Source organism: Gopherus evgoodei, chromosome 10 (genome assembly GCF_007399415.2).
Source record: "Gopherus evgoodei ecotype Sinaloan lineage chromosome 10, rGopEvg1_v1.p, whole genome shotgun sequence".
Classification (NCBI taxonomy): domain Eukaryota; kingdom Metazoa; phylum Chordata; order Testudines; family Testudinidae; genus Gopherus; species Gopherus evgoodei.
The window spans coordinates 36,620,938-36,647,655 of record NC_044331.1 but is presented as its reverse complement, the minus strand read 5'-3'; the positions used below and the strand labels follow the sequence as shown (position 1 = coordinate 36,647,655).

The following is a 26,718-nucleotide window of genomic DNA, read 5'->3' as shown; positions in this document are numbered from 1 at the left end:
TAAATAATATGTGAATGAAAATTGTCAGGAACTAGAAAATTAATATTTAAGATTGTGTTATACATTGGGTTAAAGCTCTTTGATACTGTACACATTACTGCCCATCTTCATGTAAGATTGTTGTCAGAAATCATTATGCTGCTTTATGAAATCAGGCAGGTGAAGGAATGGCGAACCATCCAAAACATAGACCTATGGCAAATTTTGAATAGAAATTTAACAGCGTGGCTCACAAAGGATTTTTCTGGGGACTGATATTGCAAATGCAGGGAGTAGGGCATTGATTGGATTGAAACTGTGTTTTGTTTGGATCTCTGTGAGAGAAACAGCAGAAAGACCAGAGAAGCTTGGAGAGAATGCAGCCACACAAAAGCATTTGTAGCATGGCCTGAGAAAAAACTGAAAGAGAGATTTTGGGCTGAATGGTGACTGAAAGAGACATGGAGGTGTGAGCAAAGAAAGTATCTCCTTTTGTCTGATTCTTCATGTGTTCAGAGAAACAGGACTTTTTATATTCCTTGTAAATAAACAGAATTGCATTAAAGATGTGGATTGTTTCTGTATAAGAAATTGATGATGGAGACCCACAAGTTCCTGAACTTTGGCTAACTACTTGGGTCAAATATGGGTAACAGTTAATAGTCTATCTTCAATCCACATAATAATGGGAGGGGAGAAAACCCCAGTTTGAGTTGAGGATGGCAGTATCATTCTTCAGACTCTGTTATTTCCATTTGTTGTATTGCATCACAACCTTTAAACAAATCACTTTGTAAAGGAGAAACTGTAATTTCCAAAACAATAGAATATTAAACCTTCCTAAGGGTGATAACTCACAGTGAGCAAATCCCATCATAACTCTTACTGTACAGGGCAGTGCTAGAAATCAGTAGAAATCACTTTTCTGTATAAGTGGTGAAAAAGTCACAGAAAATAAAAGGTAGAAGTCTGAAAGAAAAATATAAAAAGCTGGTGGAATCAAACAAAGGCTGACAGTGGCAAGAGTGAAGCTTAGAACTCCTCTGGGCTTTAAAATACAGAATAGAAGTGATAGTGAAATTAAGAAATAAAGGTAAAAGATCCCAAGAAATTACTTCTCTGTCATGCAAAACTGTGAGTATTTTTAGTGCCACAGAGAAGGACTCCACTTGTTGTTCACGTAAATAAGAACTGATGGTTGGTGCACTTCATATATTCTCTGGTGCGTGACTGCTTCCCCAAGGGCAAAAGGCTTAATGGAAGATATTTTAAAGTGCTTAAAAGGAAGACTCTTGTCTGAAAGTGTGATACCTCAGGGCTTTAGTTCAAATACAGAATCTACCTTTCAGAAAACAATTACAGGTAGATAATTTACCCTGTACATGCCTGACTGACCATATTCTTCTGAATGTAGTCTGCTTTCTTGGTTAAGCACATATGTGTTATTCTAAACATATACTATTCAGCCTTTACTTCAGTCTTTACTAAAAAAGTTAATTGTGACCAGATGCTTAACGCAATTAATATTAACAACAAGGAAGAAGGCTTTTGGAAAAGAACAGGTTAAAAAATACTTTGGTAAGTTAGATGTGTTGAGGTCAGCAGGGCTGACAAAATTCACCCCAGGGTACTTAAGGAACTAGCTGAAGCAATCTTTGAGCAGTTAACGATTATCTTCAAGAACTCATGAAGGATGGGTGAGGTCCTGGAGGACTGGAGAAGGGCAGACATAGTACCTATTTTCAAAAAGGGGAAAAAGGAGGACCTGAGGAATTTAGACCAGTCAGCCTAACTTGGATACCCAGAAAGATACTCAAACAAATTATTAAATAGTCAGTTTGTTCAAACCTGGAGGATAATAAGGTGATAAGTAATAGCCAAGATTGATTTGGCATGACATATACATGACAAATCCATCTAGTTTCCATCTTTGACAAAGTAACTGGCCTTTTGGATGGGGAGAAGCAGTAGACTTGATATAGCTGGGCTTTAGTGATTCTTTTGACTGTTCCTCATGACATTCTAATAAGCAGCCTATGGAAATATGGCATAGATGAAATTAGGTAGGTGCAAAACTGATTGAAAGACCATACTCAAAGAGTATTTATCAATGGTTCATGTCTCCTTTGGCCCCTCAGGGGTCAGTCCTGGTTCCAGTACCATTCAGTATTTCATCATAACTTGAATGATGGAGAGCAGAGTACGCATATACAATTTATGAATGACGTCAAGCTGAGAGTGGTTGCAAACACTTTGGAGGACAGGATTAGAATTCAGGATGATCTTGATAAAGTGGAGAATTGGTCTGAAATCAACAAGATGAAATTTAATAAAGACAAGTGCAAAGTACCACATTTAGGAAGGAAAAAATCAAATGCACAAATATATAACAGGGAATAACTGGCTAGGCAGCAGTATTACACAAAAAGATTTGGGGATTATAGTGACTCACAAATTAAATATGAGGCAAGAAGTTTGCTTCTGCTTCAAAAATAGCAGATGTTGTTCTGATATGTAGTGACGGAAACGTCATATGTAAGACAGAGAAGATAATAGTTCTACTTTACTTGGCACTGGTGAGGCCTCAGCTGGAGTACAGTGTCCAGATTTGGGCACTGCACTTTAAGAAAGATATGAACAAATTGGAGAGAGTCAAGAGGAGAAAAACAAAAAATATGAGGTTTGGAAAATATGACTGAGCAAAGGGTGAAAGCTGTAGGCATGTTCAACTGGAGAAGAGAAGGCTGGGGTGGATGTTGGGGAAGGGCATGAAAACAGTCTTCAAATATGTAAAAGGTGATCAATACAGAGGATGGAAATCAATTATTCTCCGTGTCCACTGAGGGTAGGACAAGAAGTAACTGGCTTATTTTAACAAGGGAGATTCAGGTTAGATATTAGGAAAGTTTCAGAGTAGCAGCCGTGTTAGTCTGTATCTGCAAAAAGAACGGGATTACTTGTGGCACCTTAGAGACTAACAAATTTATTTCAGTATAAGCTTTCATGGGCTACAGCTCACTTCTTCAGATGCATAGAATGGAACACACAGACAGAAGATATTTATACATACAGAGAACATGAAAAGGTGGAAGTACGCATAGCAACTTTAAGAGTCCAATCAATTGAGATGAGCTATCATCAGCAGGAGAAAAAAAAACTTTGAAGTGATAATCGAGATGACCCATAGAAGGTGTGAAGAGAACCTAACATGGGGAAATAGATTCAGTTGGTGTAATGACCCAACCATTTCCAGTCTCTATTTAACCCTAAGTTAATTGTATCTAATTTGCCTATTAATTTGAGTTCAGCAGTCTCTCTTTGGAGTCTGTTTTTGAAGTTTTTTTGTTGCAAAATTGCCACCTTCAAGTCTGTCACTGAGTGGTTAGAGAGGTTGATGTGTTCTCCCACTGGTTTTTGAACGTTATGATTCTTAATGTCAGATTTATGTCCATTTATTCTTTTGCGTAGAGACTGTCCGGTTTGGCCAATGTATATGGCAGAGGGGCATTGCTGGCACATGATGGCATATATCACGTGGATAGATGTGCAGGTGAACGAGAAGAGCTTTCAAATAATACCAATAGTTAAACTCTGGAACAGGTTACATAAGGAGGTTGTGGAATCCCCATCACTGGAAGTTTTTAGGAATAGGTTAGACAAACACCTCTCAGGAGTGGTCTAGGTATATTTAATTCTGCCTCAGCACAAGCGGGTGGACTAGGTGATCTCTAAATCCCTTTTAGCCCTACATTTCTCTGATTCTGTGAACCTGATAGAGCTATTTCATTGTATCCTCCAAATATGATATTTAATACAACAGTGTAGATTGCCCCATTCTGTAGAACCACCATAAGAAAGTACTTATTTGCACAATGCACAGTCAACTTGTGGAACTCATTGCCAGGGGATGTTGTGAAGGCAAAAAGAATTAATGAAGGATAGGTCCATTAATAACTATTAGCCAAGATGGTCAGGGAAAGCAACTCCATGCTCTGTGTGTTCCTAAACCTCTCTGACGGCCAGAAGCTGGGACTGGATGACGGGGATGGATCACTTGACAATTGCCCTGTTCTATTCATTCCCTCTGAAGCATCTGGCAGTGGCCACCGTTGGAAGGCAGAATACTGGGCAGATGGGCCATTGGTCTGACTTGATATGGCCATTCCTAGATTCTGACACCCTCAGGAGAGGGTTTGTGTGCAAAACAGTGCAAGGTTCACTTTAAAGAGTTTTTATGAAACTCTTCCCTCACAGTCGTAGAGATTTGCAGACACACAGATTTTGGAGCAACATCCTCTCCAAAGTCCACGCATCCTAAGGATCTTCAGGGAAGAGATCCCCTTTTTGTTAGAGACAGGAACTCTTCTTCAAGGATAACTATTGCTTCTCTGTCTATCTTACTCCTGGGCAACATAGCCTTATTAGGAGCCATGCTGCCATTGATCGCATCCCACAGCAGCATCAGCATATCCTGCCTCCAACTCCACACCTTGTACTCTGTAGAGTCATGAGCAGAGAATCTTCTGAGACAAGGGAGGTGGGACTTCTTCCTCTCCCCATATATAGTCTCTTCTTTTTATAGGTTCTGGATGGAGCAACTGAGCCATCATAGAATATAAGGGTTGGAAGGGACCTCAGGAGATCATCTAGTCCAACCCCCTGCTCACAGCAGGACCAATCCCCAAATGGCCCCCTCAAGGATTGAACTCACAACCCTGCGTTTAGCAGGCCAGTGCTCAAACCACTGAGCTATCTCTCCTCCATGCATTGTCATTGTATAAAAATAGTTCTTGGATTACTCTGATTTTGTGGTAAAGCTATTTTTTCCAATTTTTTAACTAGCCATTAAATGTGGCTTTAGATATTTTTCTATTTTGCTTATTAAAATCTAATAATGGACAATGTTGCAACAGAAAAGACTAGGCATTATAAGAATTGCAGCTGCAAGATTTGATCATCTCTGTGGCTCATATAGTCTTTCGTCGTGTACCGTAACCTTCCATGAATATACAGTAACACTGCAGTGTTGATAGATAGGTAATGTGTAGTAATTCTGCTGGATTGTTTAAACAGTAGTTTAAAAATTATATGTTAGGAGTTTAGAGATTAAAAAGACCGCTCTGGTCTTCTGAATCTTTAAATTACATTTTAAGACAAAAGTCAGTTTTATAATTAAAATCTATATTAATAGTGGAAATATCTTTAATTTCACTCATATGCTTACTTGGTAACACTTCGTACTTGCCTAACGTGCCTAGAGAAGGTATTTAGTGGTTTAAAACAGTATTAATTGTACACCTCTACTCTGATATAATGCTGTCCTCGGGAGCCAAAAAAATCTTACTGCGTTATAGGGGAAACCACGTTATATCGAACTTGCTTTGATCCGCCTGAGTGTGCAGCCTCTCCCCCCCCGAGCACTGCTTTACTGCGTTATGTTGGGGTAGAAGTGTATAAAAAAGAGTTATCTTATGGTACTAGACAGACAAATCACTGCCTACAGTTGAGAAGTCACACAAATTCTGCCAGGTCTGAGGGACTAAAGGACATTAATGATGATAAACAAAAGCAGCTCTTGTGTTGACTCATATTTTGTTGTCTTGTTTTCTTACCTATTTAGTTTGAAAGCTTTTTGAGCAGAGAACGGATTGTTAGCTAAGTTGTCAAGTGTCATTTATATTTACAATGCAGTATAAGTGTTTTGTAAAAATAATGTTAAGTACGGAAATATAGTATCTGGTAATTGATCCTCTAGCCCAGGAGTTCTCAAACGGGGGGGTCAGGACCCCTCAGGGGGTCATGAGGTTATTATATGGGGGGTTGCAAGCTGTCAGCCTCCACCCCAAACCCTGCTTTGCCTCCAGCATTTATAATGGTGTTAAATATACAAAAAATGTTTTTTAATTTATGGCAGGGGTTAAATTAAGAGGCTTGCTATGTGAAAGGGGTCACCAGTACAAGTTTGAGAACCACTACTCTAGCCTTTATTTATTTTTAAATTGTTTTCTGAAAATAAACAATTGTTGTTTTAAAAAAAAGCTTTCATATACATTTTATTCAAATAATCTTAATTTATTATTTTGAATATTTGTATTTTAATTTGGGAAATTTGTCACTATTTTTCATATTTTTCCATATACTGAAAAAATTCAAGTGGATACATCATGCAGTGTTATAAATGTTTTAATTGTGCTAAAGGTCAAATTACAATACAAGATATATACTTGTTAAAGAAAATAAAACCTGACCCTACTACCAACATTTAACACCTTTGGATTAATCCAGGCTATCTTGAAAATGTGTGTGTTTGTTTTTAAAGTTACACATATGGGATTTATTCAGTCTTATGATTTGGAGTAGTTAGTTATTGATTACATTGTCACTGTGACTAATGTTTAGTGCTTCCAAATGGGACTGAGCTCTGGTGAGTGGTTGTGGTTGAAATTGCAGACGAAAGGGTTGTGGTAAGGATGCAAACAGTGGAAATGTGTGTAAGAAGATCAGCTGTTGTGTATATTTCCTCCTGGCTTTGGACACTGCCTAAGGCAGTATCTCAGTAACTCTTGCTAATGGTTTGGAGTTGAGGTATTTGAAACCACAAATGTATGTATTGATACTGCTTTAATGCTTCATGCTTAAGAATACAGTGACAAATTGGTTAAATTACCTCTAAAAGAAGCAGGGTTTGTCAAGTTTAAACATAGTCTTATTTCGTTTAAATTAATCTGTCCACTGGTTCAGTGATCACAGAATTGGTGGATATAAGACCAAATAGGAAACAAAAATGAAATGCTAAATTGTGTAGATACTTGCTATATTATAGTTCCCCCACATTCAAATTAAATATTGATTTTTCCATGTATTTTATATCTGTTTTATTTCATTATTTAGCATTCTCTAGCCCAACAGAAGAGTAGCCCTCTAACCCTTTGTAGAACATGGCACTGCTCCCCAGTCCATAATGAATGCTCTGTGCTGCTTTCCTGTGAAATTTGCAGATGGTCCCAGTCACATTGCCATGAACTCTAACTGACTAAACTTTACCCCTAATTTCCATCCACCAGACTTTGTGTGTCTGCCACAAGAACACATTTGGAAGTTAGCTTGTCCCAAACAGTTTGCTGTGTTCCAAGTTGCTCCTAAAGTGACATTTTTGCAGATGTGAGTACATGAAGTGAATATGTATTTTCTGATTCAGCCTGTCTCAACCTTCTTAATGATGATGATAATAATAGTAGTAATTTCATCCAAGGATCTTAAAGTATTTTCACCTATCTCCTGAAGTAGGTCAATATTATTGTCCCCACTTTACATATGAGTAAATCTGGGCACGGGCAGGTAAGGTTACACAGTGAGTCAGTGGCAGAACTGGAGATTCTCCTGGAGTCCTATCTGTCAGTCCTGTGTATTACCCACCAGATCATCCTTCAGTACAAACATTTGTACTTGAAATATTTTCTTTCTTCCCTTTTGCTCTCTTATTCCCAATCTCACTCTGCCCCTCCTTATTTAATATTTGGAAAACAAAGAAAATAGATTGCATACAAATATATTGGTGTTAAGAGCAATTAGGCTAGTGGTCAAGGTTTTCCTGAACTCAATGAATGAGTAATTTGTATTGATTCTCAGATACAGTGTGACAGCCAAGTATTATCTAAATAAACATGGTGTTCTTCTGTTGTCCATCATCAGGATGGGTTCATTTATTTTCCATTTCTTCATACCAGCTACAAGTTTAGGGTTCTTCCGTCTTAGTTTTTAGGGCCCATTACATGTATTTTGATTAGTCTGACAACCCAAAAACCACTGGGTCTTGAACTGATTTCTTACTAGATTTGAACCTCTAGAAGCATGTTTATTCACACTCTATCTTCTAAAAGAAACAATCTGGAAGTTCTATGGCTGATCCTCCTCACACTGTATTCAGAAAGACAAAGTGGTTCTGAAACATCACCCCAAAGCCTAGTAAGATGGTCGTAGGTTTTCATATTAGCAAATATATAACTCTCATGCTGTGTTATTCACAAGTCTCATCATCTGCCAATGAAATGAGGTTTCATAGGTTAGATCAGTGATCGGCAACCTTTCAGAAGTGGTGTGCTGAGCCTTCATTTATTCACTCTAATTTAAGATTTCGTGTGCCGGTAATACATTTAAACATTTTTAGAAGGTCTCTTTCTATAAGTCTATAATATATAACTAAACTATTATTGTATGTGCAGTAAATAAGGTTTTTAAAATGTTTAAGAAGCTTCATTTAAAATTAAATTAAAATGCAGAGCCCCTCCCCAGACCGGTGGCCAGGACCCTTGCAGGACCCTTGCAGGACCCTGAAAATCAGCTTGTGTGCCACCTTCGGCACACATGCCATAGGTTGCCTACCCTTGGGTTAGATATTTAAATAGTTTTTAATACTGTTTGGAAAAAGCTCAGCCTTATTTGTAAATTTTCTTTTTTTTTCTTCTTTGTGGAGAAATCCAAATTTCAATTCAGAGGCTTTCCAAGTGGATTCTGGTTTCTATCTAGGCCTTTTTATGATCAGGCTGGAGTCTCAGTACCAGATAGATTGAGGGCATTCTATGAGACCTGTGGCTACACTGGCTGCCTCTATTAGAAATGCAGCAAAGAATCCTGTGGCACCTTATAGACTAACAGACGTTTTGGAGCATGAGCTTTCGTGGGTGAATACCCACTTTGTCAGATGCAAGTAGTGGAAATTTCCAGGGGCGGTTGTGTGTTATATATATATATATATATATATATATGCAAGCGCGCTAGAGATAAGGAGGTTAGTTCAATCAGGGAGGATGAGGCCATGTTCTAGCAGTTGAGGTGTGAAAACCAAGGGAGGAGAAACTGGTTTTGCAATTGGCAAGCCATTCACAGTCTTTGTTTAATCCTGAGCTGATGGTGTCAAATTGGCAGATGAACTGAAGCTCAGCAGTTTCTCTTTGAAGTCTGGTCCTGAAGTTTTTTGGCTGCAGGATGACCATCTTAAGGTCTGCTATAGTGTGGCCAGGGAGGTTGAAGTGTTCTCCTACAGGTTTTTGTATATTGCCATTCCTAATATCTGATTTGTGTCCATTGATCCTTTTCCATAGAGACTGTCCAGTTTGGCCGATGTACATAGCAGAGGGGCTTTGCTGGCATATATTACATTGGTGGACGTGCAGGTGAGTGAACCGGTGATGGTGCGGCTGATCTGGTTAGGTCCTGTGATGGTGTCGCTGGTGTAGATATGTGAGCAGAGTTGGCATCAAGATTTGTTGCATGGATTGGTTCCTGAGCTAGAGTTACTGTAGTGCAGTGTGCAGTTACTGGTGAGAATATGTTTCAGGTTGGCAGGTTGACTGTGGGCGAGGACTGGCCTGCCACCCAAGGCCTGTGAAAGTGTGGGATCATTGTCCAGGATGGGTTAAACTCCTAGCTGCCACATGGGGCCACAACCATGGTACCCCTAACCCACCCAGCAATATCGTCAATCTATCCAACTACACACTCAGCCCGGAAGAAAAGTCTGTCCTGTCTCGGGGACTCTTCTTCTGCCCTGCCACCCCCACCAACATGATACAGTTCTGCGGTGATCTGGAAGCCTACTTTCGCCATCTCCGACTCAAAGAATACTTTCAGGACAACACTGAACAGCGCACTGATACACAGGTACCCTCCCACCAACAGCACAAGAAGAAGAACTCCACATGGACTCCTCCTGAGGGTCGAAATGACAGTCTGGACCTATACATTGAATGCTTCCGCCGACGTGCACAGGCAGAAATTGTGGAAAAGCAACATCGCTTGCCTCATAACCCAAGTCGCGCAGAACGCAACGCCATCCACAGCCTCAGAAACCACCCTGACATTATCATCAAAGAGGCGGATAAAGGAGGTGCTGTTGTCATCATGAACAGGTCTGACTACCAAAAGGAGGCCACCAGACAACTCTCCAATACCAAATTCTACAAGCCACTTCCCTCAGATCCCACTGAGGAATACACTAAGAAACTGCAACATCTACTCAGGACACTCCCTACACTAACACCGGAACAAATCAACATACCCTTAGAGTCCCGACCAGGATTATTCTATCTATTACCCAAGATCCACAAACCCGGAAATCCTGGACGCCCCATCATCTCGGGCATTGGCACTCTCACTGAAGGACTGTCTGGATATGTGGACTCTCTCTACTCAGACCCTATGCCACCAGAACTCCCAGCTATCTCCGTGACTTCGCTGATTTCCTGAGGAAACTACAATGCATTGGTGACCTTCCAGAAAACACCATCCTAGCCACCATGGATGTAGAGGCTCTCTACACAAACATCCCACGCACAGATGGAATACAAGCTGTCAGAAACAGTATCCCAGATGATGCCACAGCACAACTGGCTGCTGAGCTCTGTGCCTTTATCCTCACACACAACTATTTCAAATTTGATGACAATATATATCTCCAGATCAGTGGCACCGCTATGGGCACCCACATGGCCCCACAATATGCCAATATTTTTATGGCCGACCTGGAACAACGCTTCCTCAGCTCTCGTCCACTCACGCCCCTTCTCTGCCTATGCTACATTGATGACATCTTCATCATCTGGACCCATGGGAAGGAGACTCTGGAAAAATTCCACCACAATTTCAACAGCTTCCACCCCACCATCAACCTCAGCCTGGACCAATCTACATGGGAAGTCCACTTCCCTGACACCACGGTGCAAATAAGTGATGGCCACGTTAACACCACCCTATACCGAACAGCTACCAACCGCTATACCTACCTTCATGCCTCCAGCTTCCATCCTGGGCACATCACACGATCCATTGTCTATAGCCAAGCACTGAGGTACAACCGCATCTGCTCTAACCCCTCAGACAGAGACCAACACCTGCAAAATCTCCACCAAGCATTCTCAAAACTACAATACCCGCACGAGGAAATAAGGAAAAAGATCAACAGAACCAGACGTGTACCAAGAAGCCTGCTACTGCAAAACAAACCCAAGAAAGAAACCAACAGGACTCCACTGGCCATGACATACAGTTCCCAGCTAAAACCCCTCCAACGCATCATCAGGGATCTACAACCCATCCTGGACAATGATCCCACACTTTCACAGGACTTGGGTGGCAGGCCAGTCCTCGCCCACAGTCAGCCTGCCAAGCTGAAACATATTCTCACCAGTAACTGCACACCGCACCATAGTAACTCTAGCTCAGGAACCAATCCATGCAACAAACCTCGATGCCAACTCTGCTTACATATCTACACCAGCGACACCATCACAGGACCTAACCAGATCAGCCGCACCATCACTGGTTCATTCACCTGCATGTCCACCAATGTAATATATGCCAGCAAAGCCCCTCTGCTATGTACATCGGCCAAACTGGACAGTCTCTACGGAAAAGGATCAATGGACACAAATCAGATATTAGGAATGGCAATATACAAAAACCTGTAGGAGAACACTTCAACCTCCCTGGCCACATTATAGCAGACGTTAAGATGGCCATCCTGCAGCCAAAAAACTTCAGGACCAGACTTCAAAGAGAAACTGCTGAGCTTCAGTTCATCAGCCAATTTGACACCATCAGCTCAGGATTAAACAAAGACTGTGAAAGGCTTGCCAACTGCAAAACCAGTTTCTCCTCCCTTGGTTTTCACATATATATATATACACATACACATACACATACGCACACATATATATATATATACACACACACACACACACCTCTGCCCCTGGAAATTTCCACTACTTGCATCTGACGAAGTGGGTATTCACCAACGAAAGCTCATGCTCCAAAACGTCTGTTAGTCTATAAGGTGCCACAGGATTCTTTGCTGCTTTTACAGATCCATACTAACATGGCTATCGCTCTGATATCTATTAGAAATATATCTATTCTTGAAATATGTTAGGCTGCCATGTGGAGTTCACACCTGCATGAAGTATTATTCTCTTGACTCTGAATATTGATCGGTTGCTCTGTTTAGTAGGGTAGCTCTGTTTCTAAATAAGCACTCCCTGGCCTCCTGTGATTGTGATTCTGCTGATTAGTCTCCTACACTGGTCTGCTGAGATAATTCGTTAAAGCAAAATGAAAGTTGCCTAGCAATACTTGGAATTCTCAGAATATATTGGGCCAAATTCTATTCTGTTACCCCAGTGTAAACCAAGAATGACTCAGTTGAAGTCAGCAAAGCTGAATAGACAGATCAGTGTGAGATTGGGTGGAGGCCCATTGTCTCTGCTGAGACACATTCATCATCTTTTCTCCACTCCTCTTTGCAGTCCCTTAATGGATGCTTTGATGAGGAAAGAAATTGAAAACAGTTATGGATCTTGAACATTTGGATCCTAGATTGTCACAAGTGCTCCCAGCAGCTTTAACTACTAACAATTCAGTGGCTTATATGCATGGTGCAAGACTGCTACAGTGGGGATTTGCACAGGCAACATAGTTTGGAGAACTCCAGTTCTTGGTGTATTATATTATTTTTCTCCTCCATCACACAGTTTTTGCCTCGTCTCTAAGGCCTCATGTTACTGTTATTTTTCATTGACTGAGAATGGTTCAATGGCACTCCATTAGATAGAGTAAAGGGATCCCCCTCCCCCAATCCTCTACTAAGATTAAACACGCTGCTTTGGCAACTGTCCCTGACCAGGAAGCAAGAATCCCAACCAAACTCTCTGGGTTCTTTTAAGCATTTATAATTCAGCTGTCAAAAAAGTATCTCTGCAATGAAACTTGTTGTGCAAACTCTCAGCCCCAGAACAATTTTTAAGCCAAATGACTAAAACAAATTATCTGATTGTCCTGTTCAAAATTAAATAGAAAAACAGAAGAGAAAAATACTAGTTTTGCTTGGTTTTTTTGCAGGAATAACTGAAAATGGCATCTAATCTGACAAATATTTAATCCAAAATGTACAATATAATTACTCTGTGGAACTATCAACTGGTAGAAAAAACTCAATACCCGTTTCCAGACCTGAGAATGAACTGAACATTTTGTATGTTAACAAATTTCTTTTCTCTGGTATGTTCTTCTGGTGGGAATGCTGAGGAAATTGTTCCATCTTGTGGTCTCCTTTGCTTCCGTCCCCCCACCCCTTCCCTGCATTTTAGTGTGGGAGAGTGAAACCGAGATTTGATTTCCAAGTTCACTACATTATATTTGAACAAACTAGACTCCTTTTCTCAAAGGGTACGTGCAATAGGAACCAAATCATGTAGATTTTTTTTATATATATACAGGGGGCTGGAAAACTGATTGATTGGGTTTCCTTCTGCTCATGGAGTTTTTTTTTTTTTTTTTATTATTCTATGGGAGATCCCTGTGTTTCTGCACAGCTTCTGGACCCACATGACTCATGTATGAGCAGGAGCTGTACTTCTATGGTATCTCCTACTGTTGCTGACCCTCTCCTGCCCTGACATCTCCCGTCCCATCCCATCAGTGCATGTATATTGCACTGTGTGGTGGGTTAATCCATGTATGTTGTTTCTGGCTTAGGTAAGAGGCATTAAATTACATCATCAGTCCCTGTTTAATTTAGGGGGCATGATAGATTGGACAGCAGCCATCCCCTGGGCTGTCTATCCACACCTATGAAGCCAGGTCCCTGCAGAGGACCTATTGATGTGTTTCCATGGAATCAGACAGAAAACAAGAACACTTGTAAATTTACTGTAGATATTTTGTAAAAATAATGAGGTCTTACTAATATTAGACATCCTTCCAGTGCTCTGCCACTAAGCCGTTGCTATGAAGTGAGGAGAGGCCATTTTTGTATGTGTGAATTATAGGGTGTGAGGTTCTAATGTCTAGAGACCTGTCCAATATTTATTCAAAGGTTGCCCTCTTTAATTGCCCACTGCTGAAATTAACGTAGCTTTTTCAACTAACTGGAGAAACACTTCAATTAAATATATACTGTTTTCATTCCAACTCAAAAATTCCACCATATTGATACTAAGCTTTAAGGGTGTTGAGGTATTTTCATTATTTAAAAAAAGCTTTAAGATGCAGGAAGCTGTGTGAGATCACAGGACCACACATGTACTGTTTTGCAAATGCATTATGGTAAGGCTTCTCCAAGGTGTTTAGGAAAGGTGGGGACATCCATGGAAAAGACCATGAGCCCAAAATGTAGGAACAAGAAGCATGGATTAAAACATATGTAATTTTTAAAAAATGTGGTGGTGTTTGAAATTAAGCTGATGATTCAGGGCTGGAGGAAGGAAATACACTAATATAGAAAATGAAAGCATGAAGTCATTAGAATGATGCAGTGGGGAATTTTAATATTGTAGAAATTCTTCTGTTTCACATTTTCCTGTTGACATTGGTTTTAAGACCATCCCCTCAACCTCAACCTGTTTTCTTGGCTTGTACTGGCCCTTTAAAAATCAGTATGAGTTACACTTGACCTTGACAAACAGTGGCTTTTAAAATTGCCTTGACTCTAGTGCAGCAGCAGTCTACCCCATAAAGGTTCCTTTTTGTCAGCACCTTCTCAAGTGGTACAAGTTTCCACTGCTTCAGCACCATAGGGTATATCTGCTACACTCAGTACTGTAGGTGAATTAGAGAGCCAAGACCCTAGGGCCCTGTGCAGTAGTATTGTGTATCAGGAGGACAAAGGGATGGCGCCAACAGTCCTGCTGTATGCGCCAGTAACTAGAATTAATTACAAACCAATCGAATCCGTTGCAGCCAATTGGTAAACTAATTGGTAATTTTAGCTGTACATCTATATGTAGTTATCTGGATGCCTGTAACGGTGCTTTCAGAGCCACTTTTGTTCTGCTTCATCCTGCTTGACAAAATGGCCTTCATAGCTTTAGGGAGAAAGATGTGCATCAGTGAATATGGGGCCGCTCCAGCTGCTTGTCTTGTTTGTATTCCCTTGTTCGTAAAACATGACTCAGATTACAGCTGCATGGTACTACTCTGATCATTTCTGATAAAGTGTAGCTAAACATTCCTTAAAAGAGATTGTTTAAGCCATTTATTGTATTTTCTTTGTGCCATCTAGCTTCAGCAATATAACTCATATTTGGATTAATTCAGTTTTTAATAGGGAAAATCTCAGTAGCAGACATTTTAAAATAAATTATACTGAATTAATCTTGCTTTCCGTGCTCTTACTATTGTTAACATTCAGCCCAAGATAATATGACTGCTTAAAGTGAATTAGAAACCTAGATTTTTATTAGTGAAATTGAAAGAAGAGGGCTGGCTAAAACATGTAATTTGTTCATTTCTTGTAGCAGACTTTTCTTACCAGTTACTTTGCAATGCCAATTGCCTTTTAAGAAAAATATGTAAAATGTTTTGTTTTTGTGACACTTCAAAATAAAGGTAATATAATGTTAATATAAAAGTTGTTTGATTTTTCATATATATTTGTAAATATTTACTACAAATGCACTTTTAGACTATGTCCAACGGATGTATTTGTAGTTATTTCATCTTTCTATGAATATGTATATAAAATCTCAGTGTTTAAATTTTTTTTTATTAGTATTTGTCAGAGTTCTTTCTTCCCTTCATTTTGGATGAAAATTACCCCTGTGCATAGGTCCATTCCATGGATTATACACCACTTATGTCTCAGTTAAGCCCTATTTTGAGTGCTTAAGTGGGAGATAAGTTGTCCATAGGCCTCGTGCTGGTCTTCTGCACAGGGCTGAATTGCATTTATCTGAATTAAGTAGAAGAGATTAATGAAGTCTGATTTAGATTATATGTGTAGCTATCAGTTAAAAAAGTGAAACAATTAAGAGCTCATACTTAGGTAAATCTCCCACTGAAATTAGTGGGAGAATTACGTGAGTGAAGACTGCAGAATCAGGCCATACTAGGGGAAATGGCCTTTTCAATTTTAACTGTTGTCTTCTGTGTTTAAGGGCAACTTTGACATAGTTAACACACTTCCAAAGCTTGAATGAATTGGAAACCAGTGTGTATGATGAATCATTTTCAAAATAAAGCTTAATAATATTTTTTGCTACTAGAAGGAAGTAAAGACTTTTAATCCTGTTTTGCTCAGTGTACATGATTATTGTGCCACTAATTTTCTTCTTTAGATGTGAGAAATTATATTAGATTCACATTATAGGTCTGCAGTTCTCAAATGGCATTCTTTGTTACTCGTCAGCGTATACATGACTAGGTTCTATCAAATTAATAAGATCTTGCAAGATTCTGTTAATTATCAATTGAATTCCAACATACTGTGAAAGTCTGGCTTCAAGCCATGAAAGACAGTCATAGATGCAGCTTTCACTTTGTCTGACTGAAATAGCTGACTTTGAATCACTTAGGAAATGTAGGTAAATTCTTGAACAATTATATTTCATTCAACAGTATCTTTCCAAAACGATAATAGAATCACTTGTCCATTAAAATAGGATGTGTAATCTGATTATTGGTTGTTATAAGGGCTAAATATGTAATTATTCCAAAGCTATGAATGTGGGATTCTGTGGTTTACAATTCTTACAGTGCAGTTATTGTGAGAAAAGTGAATGTAAACTTTACATCCCAAGGGTTCTGTGCTTAGTAGTGCTCCCAGTAACTTCACATCAAATATATTCTGTTTAAAATTGCCAGCTCCCTGTATACTTTCTGCCTCTTAAACCATCACCAGTAATATTCTGTAATTATAGTATAGTTTATAATTTTGTTGATGCTGAGGTTGAGTAGAATCTTATGTGGCAATATCACATATACATTCCATAATCTCTAGACAGACTAGTATTGCTACACACCATCAGGATGTTCTGTGTGCTACAATTTAGGAATTCTGTGGAAGAGGGGTTCTCTCCTGTGGGCTACAGAGCTAGGTAGGGTGCTTTTTGCCTTCCCCAACTGCTGATATCCTAGGATTCATTAGAGTGGACTCTCTCCTGCTGACTTTACAAAATGTGCAGCGCCCTCCTAATCACTTTGCACATTACACAGCCAAGTGAATCATTAATGTTTGTGCAATTTCCTATGCAGTTCATAAGTTTATCAAAACTCTGTGCAAAATGTACTGCACATATCCAGCATGTGAATTTTAAAAGATCATAACTTGTCAAATCAAAATCAAATTTCACTGGAGCATTCAGAGACACTTGTGCTTAATGAGAGCTTTAATTTATATGCCAGATTTCAGCTTTCTGTCCTTCGCCATTTTGTTTGCAGAGATATTCAAAAAAGATTACAAGAATTATTTATAATAGGAAAAGTATTTTAAACTCTCTTTAAAGTCTGAACTGTTTTTGCTCAAGCCATTCAAAAGCTCCACTTTCAAGCAGGGACTGAGATTGGTAAATTTCAGCTTCAAAAGTTTAAGTTTCAGAAAGTTATTGGCAACTTGAAGTGGTGTCAGAATGGAAAATATTACACAACCTTTACTAAAGCAGATTTTGAAACTTTTGCTATAATAGAGTGAAATTTGTACTCTGTGGTCAGGTTTTTTGCTGAGTTTTCTATCTCTTCCAGTATTGTCTCTTTCTTTGCCTTCCCCACCCCCATAATACAAATACCTGATGTAGGTTGTTGTTTTCCAGGAGGTTCTAATGATGCTAGATAACTATGTAAGAGATTTCAAGGCATTGATTGACTGGATACAGCTACAGGAAAAGCTAGAGAAGGCTGATGCTCAAAGCAGGTAATCAGATGTTTTTCTTTTCTTGTAATCTATTTCCTGATAGTCTCTCAGGGTGAAATTTACCCTAGTGCAGAGATCCAGCACAAGGGCCTATGAGCCGCTTAAGTCCCACTTAAGCAATATTGCCAGCTCCAATCATTAAAAAATCATGAACAAAGCCATATGAAATCATGGTATTTAAAAAAAATGTATTTGGAGTTCTTTTTATTTGCAGGCTAGCAAGTGAGAGCATACCCAGGTTCCCTGGTATGCTTGTTCGGCCCACACAGAAGCCTGTGCTGCCATGTCTTCATTACTGTTTTTTAGCCATGCTAGCTAGATTAAAACTAGATGGGTGCCAGTCTGTACTCCTATCACAGTGTAGACATACCCGTGGATTCCTAGGTCATTTGAGTGACTGAACATTTTACCTGCCATCTATGAAAAAAGATCTGCCTAACTATTTATTTGGGTTCCTGTTTTCCCAAGGAAAGCTAAATCTTGCTTCCTATAAATAATTTCATAATACCACGTTCTTCTCAGCAGCATCTGTGAGGTGTCCCCACCTTGCAAATTCTCTTAAATAATTATCTGAGAAGAAAAAGCTTAGAATTTAGGTTCCAATAACATCAACAATAGTAATACCTACCTCTTACATAGCAGTTTTCATCAGTAGATCTCAAAGTGCTTTGCAAAGGAAGTAAGCATCACCACCCCCATTTTACAGATGGGGAAACTGAGGCACAGAAAGGTGAAGTAACTCGCCAAAGGTCATCCAGCAAGCCAGCAGTAGAGTTGGGAATAGAATTCAGGTCTCACGAATTCCAGTTCTGTGCTCTATCCACTGGGCAACATTGCCTCCGTTTAGTGACAGGCAAATCATTATTTTAAAAGTGGTTTAGAGTATTCCATTCAGATCAAGCCCATGCTTTCCCTTGCCCTATTGATTCCTCACTTGATTCCATTTTTGAATTGATCAGTAGTTGACATTTTCTATATTACAATCACTAGGTTAGTTCAGATAAATGTTTCCACTGTTGCTACATCACCAACATCCAAAACATGATTTTGTTTTACTTCAAGTTAACATAGGAATATCCATTAAAAAATGTTGTAATGACTGCTTAGGATTCATTCTTAATTTATTCTCTCCTGAATTTTTAGACCTACTTCATTGGCCTGGGAAGTAAAGAAGATGTCTCCAGGACGCCATGTAATACCAAGTCCATCAACAGAGAGAATCAGTGTAACATCAAATGCTCGAAGAAGTTTAAATTTTGGGTATGAAAACAAATAATAAAGGCACTAAAGGAAAGCTGACTCATTTATTAAAAAGGTTCAGGGTTAACTTGTACATAATTTTCCTTTTGCAGCTAATGTATTATTTTGGGTGCTATTTGATAAGCTATATTTGAACCCAAATATTGATGTATGTGAACACGAGAGAGAAAAATACCCAATACATTGTGTAAACAAAACAAAACAAAAAACTGTTACTAGAAGACATAATTTTTTGCTTATATTTAATCAGACATTTTATTCCTAGGCATTTCAATGACCTGACGATAAAAACTGATCAATCTATTTCATGTTAACTGTTTAATAAGATTAGCAGCTATTTCCTTCTACAAAATAAAGGTCAAAATATATGTAATTGACATTTTAAAATAGCCTGTGTATGCACCTGTGTATGGCAAGCTGAGTGTGCAGGAAGTTAACGTTTATCACTAACAATTAATGTAAAATGAAATGGATTTTGATGAGCAGCAAAATTTATATTAATCTGAAAGACAGAAAATATTTATTATAAAAATACTAAACCTCTTATTCAATTAAGTGCCAGTATGTGGAGCAAGCACACAAAAATTACATATAAATTATTTAACTCTATTTCAGGGGAGCATTATCTTCACTAAAGCCCAAATTTTGGAAAGCACTTAAGCACATGCAGTAAGCCCATTCCTATACAGGACATGCTTTAACTCCAGCCCATTGGGACTTACTGTATGTGCTTAAGTGCTGGCCAATATAGGCCTCAAGTCAGGAAAGCATTCCTTAACATTTAGAGTATTTATTCTACTGTGGTTCTAATGTTCAGCTGCCTTATATCAAATATTTCTAAATTAGTGTCACAAGTTATGTTTGATAGAGAAATTTGTGTAACTAAGAGGGAGCTATAATATTACAAAATAAATATATCCATTTTAAGTGCCTATCTGAATATCAAATGATCAATTCTAATTTTATTTCACAAAAAATAAAACTAGAAAATCCTTGCACCTAAGACCAAACTAATAATAATTGTAAAACCTTTCAGTTAGTAATGTAGTACCCATTATGCCTCTGGCATTTAGGGTAGCGATGAAGCTCCTCCACTCCTATCTGTTTCTGGCAAGTCTTTCAGTGGTTCCCCAGCTGTACTCCAGGTTTTTCAGGTCAACATCCGTGGTTCTTCACCATGTTTTTTTCAGGTGACCTCGTTTTTGCTTGCCTTTAGGTGTCTTATTGCTATTCTGGTGATGGAACCAGTTTCCATCCAGAGCACAAGACCAATCCATCTCCAACACCTCCTGGTAACGATGGTGCTCCATATCTTTTTAGTACCTCTCTGTACCAGATTATTATTGTATAAAGAAATTTGCAGCTAATTCAGCTATGAACTCAGAAGGTGTTTGGTGGCTTGCACCTCAATCCTGCATTGAGAACTGTGTGGTACTCCTGTGGAGTCCTCAGTGCTGGACTGGGGGCTTATCTGGAACTCTCTTGCTGGGTTAGTATGGATTGTGTATTGTAGCAGTGTCCTTGGCATGTAACAGGGTTGAGCGATTGCTGGTCTCTGTTCTTGGAACATATCCTGCAGGTCAGTGAACATATGAAGTTGGTACATTACTGCCAACTTTTGGGAATGTTGTCTGTTTATCTGCTTACCTAGAGGATGAAAACAACCAAGATGATAATGGGAGTAAATAAAAGCAGTCAAACTAGGGGTGAGAAACGGGGAAATGGGAAATAGTATAAAAGCTCTTTAGACTAACAACTAACATAATAAAACTCTAGAAATATTTTTCACTTAAGTCATTGTAGATGTTCAGCTTTGCTTTCCCCCCTCAAATAATAGTTTTAATTTTATGTTTCTGGGTTTTAACTTGTCACTAGCGCAGGCAAGATGGCAGCTAACGGAATGCTCTTATTTTGTCACCCTTCAGATACCTAAATTCCTTTCTTTCTCTCTTTCTCATTCAGGGTACGTCTACATTGCAGTCAGAGGTGTGATTGGCATGTGTAGACATATCTATTTTAGCTTTGATCTGGATAGCTCAAATAACAGTAGCAGTGAAACCAGGGTAGCATGGATGGCAGCATGTCTTGTACAGACCCATCTGAGACCCTGGCTATGTACTCGAGTGGCTAGCCCTGACTTCAGCCTAAGTTTTCTCCCCAGGCCTGGCTGTTCCCATGTCTATGTACCTAGTTCCCTCTGACTAGATGGCTACGTCTACTTTGCTTATAACCTGTGGAGTTAAGAAACAACACCTGTTACAAGGAGTCAACAGAGCAACTTTGTGCTAAAAAAAAAAAGTCAGTCAAAAGGAAGATCCCTGCATCTGTATGGACTTTAAGATCAGAAGGGATCATCATGATCTTCTAGTCTGACCTCCTGCACATCGCAGGCCACAGAATCTCACCCACCCATTCCTGAAATAGACCTCTAACCTCTGGCTGAGTTACTGAAGTCCTAAAATTATGGTTTAAAGACTTCAAGTTACAGAGACTCCACCATTTACACTAGCTTAAACCTGCAACTGATCCGTGTCCCATGCTGCAGAGGAAGGCAACTCCCCCCCCCCAGGGTCTCTGCCAGTCTGACCTGGGGAAAAATTCCTTCCCGACCCCAAATATGACAATCAGTTGGACCCTGAGCATGTGGGCAAGATCCAGCAGCCAGACACCTGGGAAAGAATTCTATGTAGTAACTCAGAGCCCTCCCCATCTAGTGTCCCATCACTGGCTGTTGGAGATATTAGCTGGTATCAGTCACAGATCGACTACATGCCGTTGTAGGCAATTTCATTATAACGTCTGCTCCATAAATTTAGCAAGCTCAGTCTTGAAGCCACTTAGGTTTTTTGCTCCACTGCTCCCCTTAGAAGTCTGTTCCAGAACTTCACTCCTCTGATGGTTAGAAACCTTCATCTAATTTCAAGCCTAAACTTGTTGATGGCCAGTTTATATCCATTTGTTCTTGTGTCCACATTGGTGCTCAACTTAAATAACTCCTCTCTGTCACTGGCATTTATCCCTCTGAGGTATTAATAGAGAGGGGTCATATCTCCCCATAGCCTTGTATAATGGTACTAACACTTCCCTGTCTCTACTAGAAATACCTTGCCTGATGCATCCTAAGACTGCATTAGCCTTCTTCACGGCCGTATCATGTTGGTGTGATGATGTATGCATGATTGCAGATCCTGGCACTCTGTTATAGTGAGAAAATTGGGTGCTCTTTCTTGTGTATACTTTATGTGATTTTCTAAAGGGACAAAGTCATCCTGCATATATACTCCTTTTTTTAATGAGCTTTGAAAGTAATCATCTTCGAGTGATGACCCCTATGTGTATTCCACATGTGGGTGTGCATGCGTGCCATGTGCTTGAGTCCAGCAGTGTTTCTTAGCAGTGTCTGTTATCCCTCACATGCGCAGTGCATCTCCTCGTGCGCTCAGCCGAGGGTATAAGAGCTAGTACGGGTCAATGCCCTCCAGTTCCCTCTTACTGCCACATGGCCTGAGTGTGGACCTTTTCCTTTGTGCTTTTAGTATGCTAAGAGAGTTATTCTTGTTTGTACATAGTATGTAGATAGTTTTACAGTTAGGTGAGTTAAGTTTGTCTAGTGTAGTAGTTCTTTTTCCCTGTTCAGGGACTGCCCCCTTCTACCTTGGCTTATGCCCAGGATCCCGGACTTCAGAAACTCTCTCTCCTGCCCGTGCTCTTTCTCCATGAGCGTGCTGCGCCATATGTAAGTCTTTCCTGCCCAGGACCAGGGAAGTCTGCAAGCTCTGCCTTGACAAATACTTTATGGAGGAGGCTATGCAGCCCCAGGTGCCTTCGAATCCTGGCCCAGGAGACCCACCTGTACAGCAGCCACTACTGGTGGTGAGGTCAAGGACAGGTCCCGGAATGAGAGCAAAAAACATGGGCACAAGAGCAGATCTCCACAGAGGACTGCTCACAAGTTCAGCGTTTCCTCCCTGAGCCAGGTTGGATGAGAATAGTGTGCTGATCTGGCCAGAGCGGCACCCAAGTTCCCACGGATGGAGGACAAGGCCAAGCACAAATGGGATCTGGCGGTACCAATGATCATCTTGGCACCCAAGCTCCCAGAATGCTCACCAGCGTGCACAACACCACTTGCTCTGCCAGTGCCCTTGCGCCTGCCAGACAGGCCAGCCACATAGACCCCGCCAGGCCACTCAGGTTTTTCTGTCAGTGTTTTGTGGGCCCCTGGCTGCATGGAGACATTCCTGATGATGGAGGAGTTAAGCCTCCCCTTTATGGAATACAGATAGGGACCACATATCTTGAAGAATCTCCAGTTACAAGTAAGTAACCTCCCCTTATTTGCATTTCACCTTATTCAGAATATTGTTCTGAATGGGTTTTTTCCCCGAAATCAAATGAAGAGTAGGAAAAGTTGTGGCATGCATATCCTTCAAGTATATAGATGACTGCAATTCTGTCCATCAAGAAAAGCTGAATTTAGGCAGTGAGAGTATTTGATCTTTCTTAAGGATAGAAGAATAGCCCCCAATATCTACAGTTTATCTTTGCTAGGTAAGTAATAGAAACCTTCAAAGTAGCATGGGTCCATTGATTTATTTTAGCTAGATGTACAGTGGAAAGTTAGAAAATATGATGGATCCATGAATTTGTGTATATTCTATATTTATAGCAGAAGCCCACAACACAGCAGTCTGTACTTGGCTAACCTCATAGCCCTTTCTACACAAGGCATTGTGGATTCTTGGGCAGAGAGACCTCTTTGTGCAATTGGCTACTTGGTGCTCCCCAAACACTTCTTTTCATGCTTTACAAACTTAATGTCTTTCCGTCAAAGGATGCCACATTTAGGAGCCATGTTCTCTAATCATCAAAGTGCTGAGATCTTTCCTCACTTATTAGCTCCCTTTTAATTTTTAATGTAATAGTTTGAGACTTTGGCTTCCTGTTGAATTAAAGTTCCACTGCTGTTTGTGTATAGAGAAAGTGTAAACAGTCTGACTCTTCTCTCTGAAATTTTGTATAATTGGGAATGCTAAACAGTACTCATTCATGTTTGCCATTGGGAAGTAGGATCCAAAAAGAATATTTTTTTTAATCTGCTAGGTCTTTTCTGTGTCCTGGTTTCCACTGATACTGTCACTCACCCTTTAGTTCAGTCAGAAAAGTTTTGTATGTTTTTTCCAAGTTAAATATCAAGAAGATTTTCTGCTCTGGAAATTGTGTAAGTAAAGAGAGAGAGATGGAGGCAAGAATAAGAACTTTCTATTGGTTGTCAAGAGGTGCCATTTTTTTAGAGCCACCTTTTACTCTAAGCCACCAAAAGCCAAGATACAAAAGAAATGAACACCTAAGAAATTCTTCGATAAACCATTCCATTATTTGATCAGAAAGTGATATATCTATGAATTATTTTTTTACTTAGGAATCCATCTGTGACAATTGCTGCCACTCGTCTGGCTCCTTCAGGTGTAAGTTGGGCTGATAAGGTGAAAGCTAACCATGGAGCTAAAGCTGCCACTCCAGAGCTAGCAGCTACACAAACCTGCATGCCAACACCAGTGCAGAAGTCATCACGGAGAAATGGCAAGTGTCTTTCAGTGAGCTATTATCTAAAATTATTATTATGGCCCAGCTATTGAAAAGTTAGTTCAATGAAAACCACAGCTTTTGTTGTTACAGTACACCAATTTAGCTTTACATAAAATAACAGTAAAATTAAATTAATGATCAAAATGTAGGTTCTTCCAACATTGCTTTTTCAGTGCTGCTGTTGAAGTTGAGGAAGATTTCCCATTGCAAATTTGTTTTTTCAAGTGCTGATAACTTTTCATTGACTTGTAACCTACCTGACACCTCATATAGGAAAAAAAAATGTGACTAAACTTTTGGTTTAATGGAACTACTATTTACCTTTCTTTAAAACTCCTTCAGAGGTTTGTTTTCTAAACTTCCTCATGGACATCAGAGATCACAACTAAAAAGCAAAAAGTGTTTTGATTCTCAGGTTCAGAAATGTACAAATGGCCCCGCAAGAATAATCTTTGATATTTTCCAAAAGAGCTTGAAGATGTGTGTCCAAAGAGACTAATGCAGTAGACCTGTGCTAAAGAAGTGATAATGGATGGCTTGTTCTTTCTCTGAAGAGTTGCCACACTTGTAGTTCCTTTCCCTTTGTTTAAAGAGTGTCCTTGGAGAAGCTTTTAATTCACAGCCTTTTATTTTACTCTAGAGAAGATTGTTTGTTTCACTGGAAATAGTAAAAAAACAAACAAAACTTTGCCTTTTGCTTTATGAACTCTCTCTCTCTGCCAGGATATATTGGAGCCTTGGAGTGTTTTCAAAGATTGTTTTCCTCATTTATCTTTTCATTTATTGACCCAGTTTACTTTATGCAAACACAGCATTGAGGTCTATAGAGGAAGTAGATATCTTCCCCAAAAAATGAATTTAGAATCCCATTTCTAATATATTTAGTATCTTAAAGAAAAACTACTAGAAAAGAATGACATGCACTTCATGTATTTACACATTAAAAGTATTGATAGTAAAAATTATGCACCGTATAGAGAGCTGTAAATTTTCATGGTATTTTACAAAGGTCAAACATGTTTCCGGCCTCAAAATAGCTTACAATTTAAATTCAGTTTTGTAACAGCAGTTTCATATGATCAGAAAAGAACAGTCGAAAGCTTACTAATTTCTTGTCTCACATCGATTCGGTCCTGCTATTTTACTGGTCTGTCTCCCTGAGCATCATTTTAAAATGACCTCTTGACTCTAGTGTCACTTCTACTCCTCAACAGTTTTTTTTTTGTTTTTGGTCTAGCATTTTTATGTATTCTTGACAACATATGTATAAAATGGAAAACTGAGAAATTGCAGCTACGACATAACAGGACTCCAGTGTGGCATATGATTTATTTCAGTGATGTATGTGATTTTCATATAAAAATAAAATAATGTACAGGAGAAATGAGGAACAGCAGATATCACCAGCTCTTTTTTGACGTATATGAACTATACCTCATACAGTAGTTTAAGAAGTCTGACCATTCCAGGAGACTGAGCATTCTGACTCATATTAGAGCTGCATTACTTTGAGACTGCTGTGAAAAATGTAAAACTTTGAAGAATATCATCTCAAACTACAAGCTTTAAATGAAATATGTCTGTTTTAAAACCATTACAAATTCTTTACTGTCATGAGGTGCCATCTCCTGAGGAACAAAATAAAGGAAAACTACACTCAGCATAAGAATATTTACATGCTGGAAGTGAGAGAAGTGCAGTCTGTTGCTGCTTGGTCTAGTATATGCCACTTTTGAGTTGCATACTGGAAAAGGTTCCTATAAGATGATGATGTATCTATTTAGATTGTAAGCTCCTTGGTTAGGGGCTGGGTTTATATCATGCCAAACATTATGGGTTCTGTATGATTGTTGTCTCTAGACACTACTGTATTACAAGTAATAGAGTGGGGAGTTTGATTGTGAGCAGACAATAAGATAGGAATTCCTATCTAAGGGATAGGAAAAGGGGCTATAAATTCCCACTTTTCTGAGAGCCCACTTCTGGAGGAAATACCATGATTTTCAAAGCTAGAGCTTGGTCTGTTTGTGAGAATTGTGTATTTTTTTTGTTTCCAATTGTTACATTTTGGTAACTAAAAATGGAATTTTTTTGGAAAGCAGTTACTTCTTGTGCTTGAAGTGTACAGCCACTGTTTCACATCTACCTGTTACTGACAGCATCTTTGATTACAACCCTTTCAGTTTTAGTAAAAATCTAATTTACTTTTTATT

General features: G+C 39.3%; 1 protein-coding gene across 5 annotated transcripts in view; it reads left to right on the top strand.

The window, feature by feature from the left end:
- SCAPER (S-phase cyclin A associated protein in the ER) overlaps positions 1–26,718 on the top strand; it is a 362,895-nt gene that overhangs the window by 57,473 nt on the left and 278,704 nt on the right. For all 5 annotated transcript variants that reach the window (XM_030579108.1, XM_030579106.1, XM_030579104.1 and 2 more), the window contains 3 exons: positions 17,556–17,656; positions 18,800–18,916; positions 24,339–24,499. In XM_030579108.1, the coding sequence (XP_030434968.1) occupies positions 17,556–17,656; positions 18,800–18,916; positions 24,339–24,499 (379 nt within the window). The remainder of the gene's footprint in view (positions 1–17,555; positions 17,657–18,799; positions 18,917–24,338; positions 24,500–26,718) is intronic.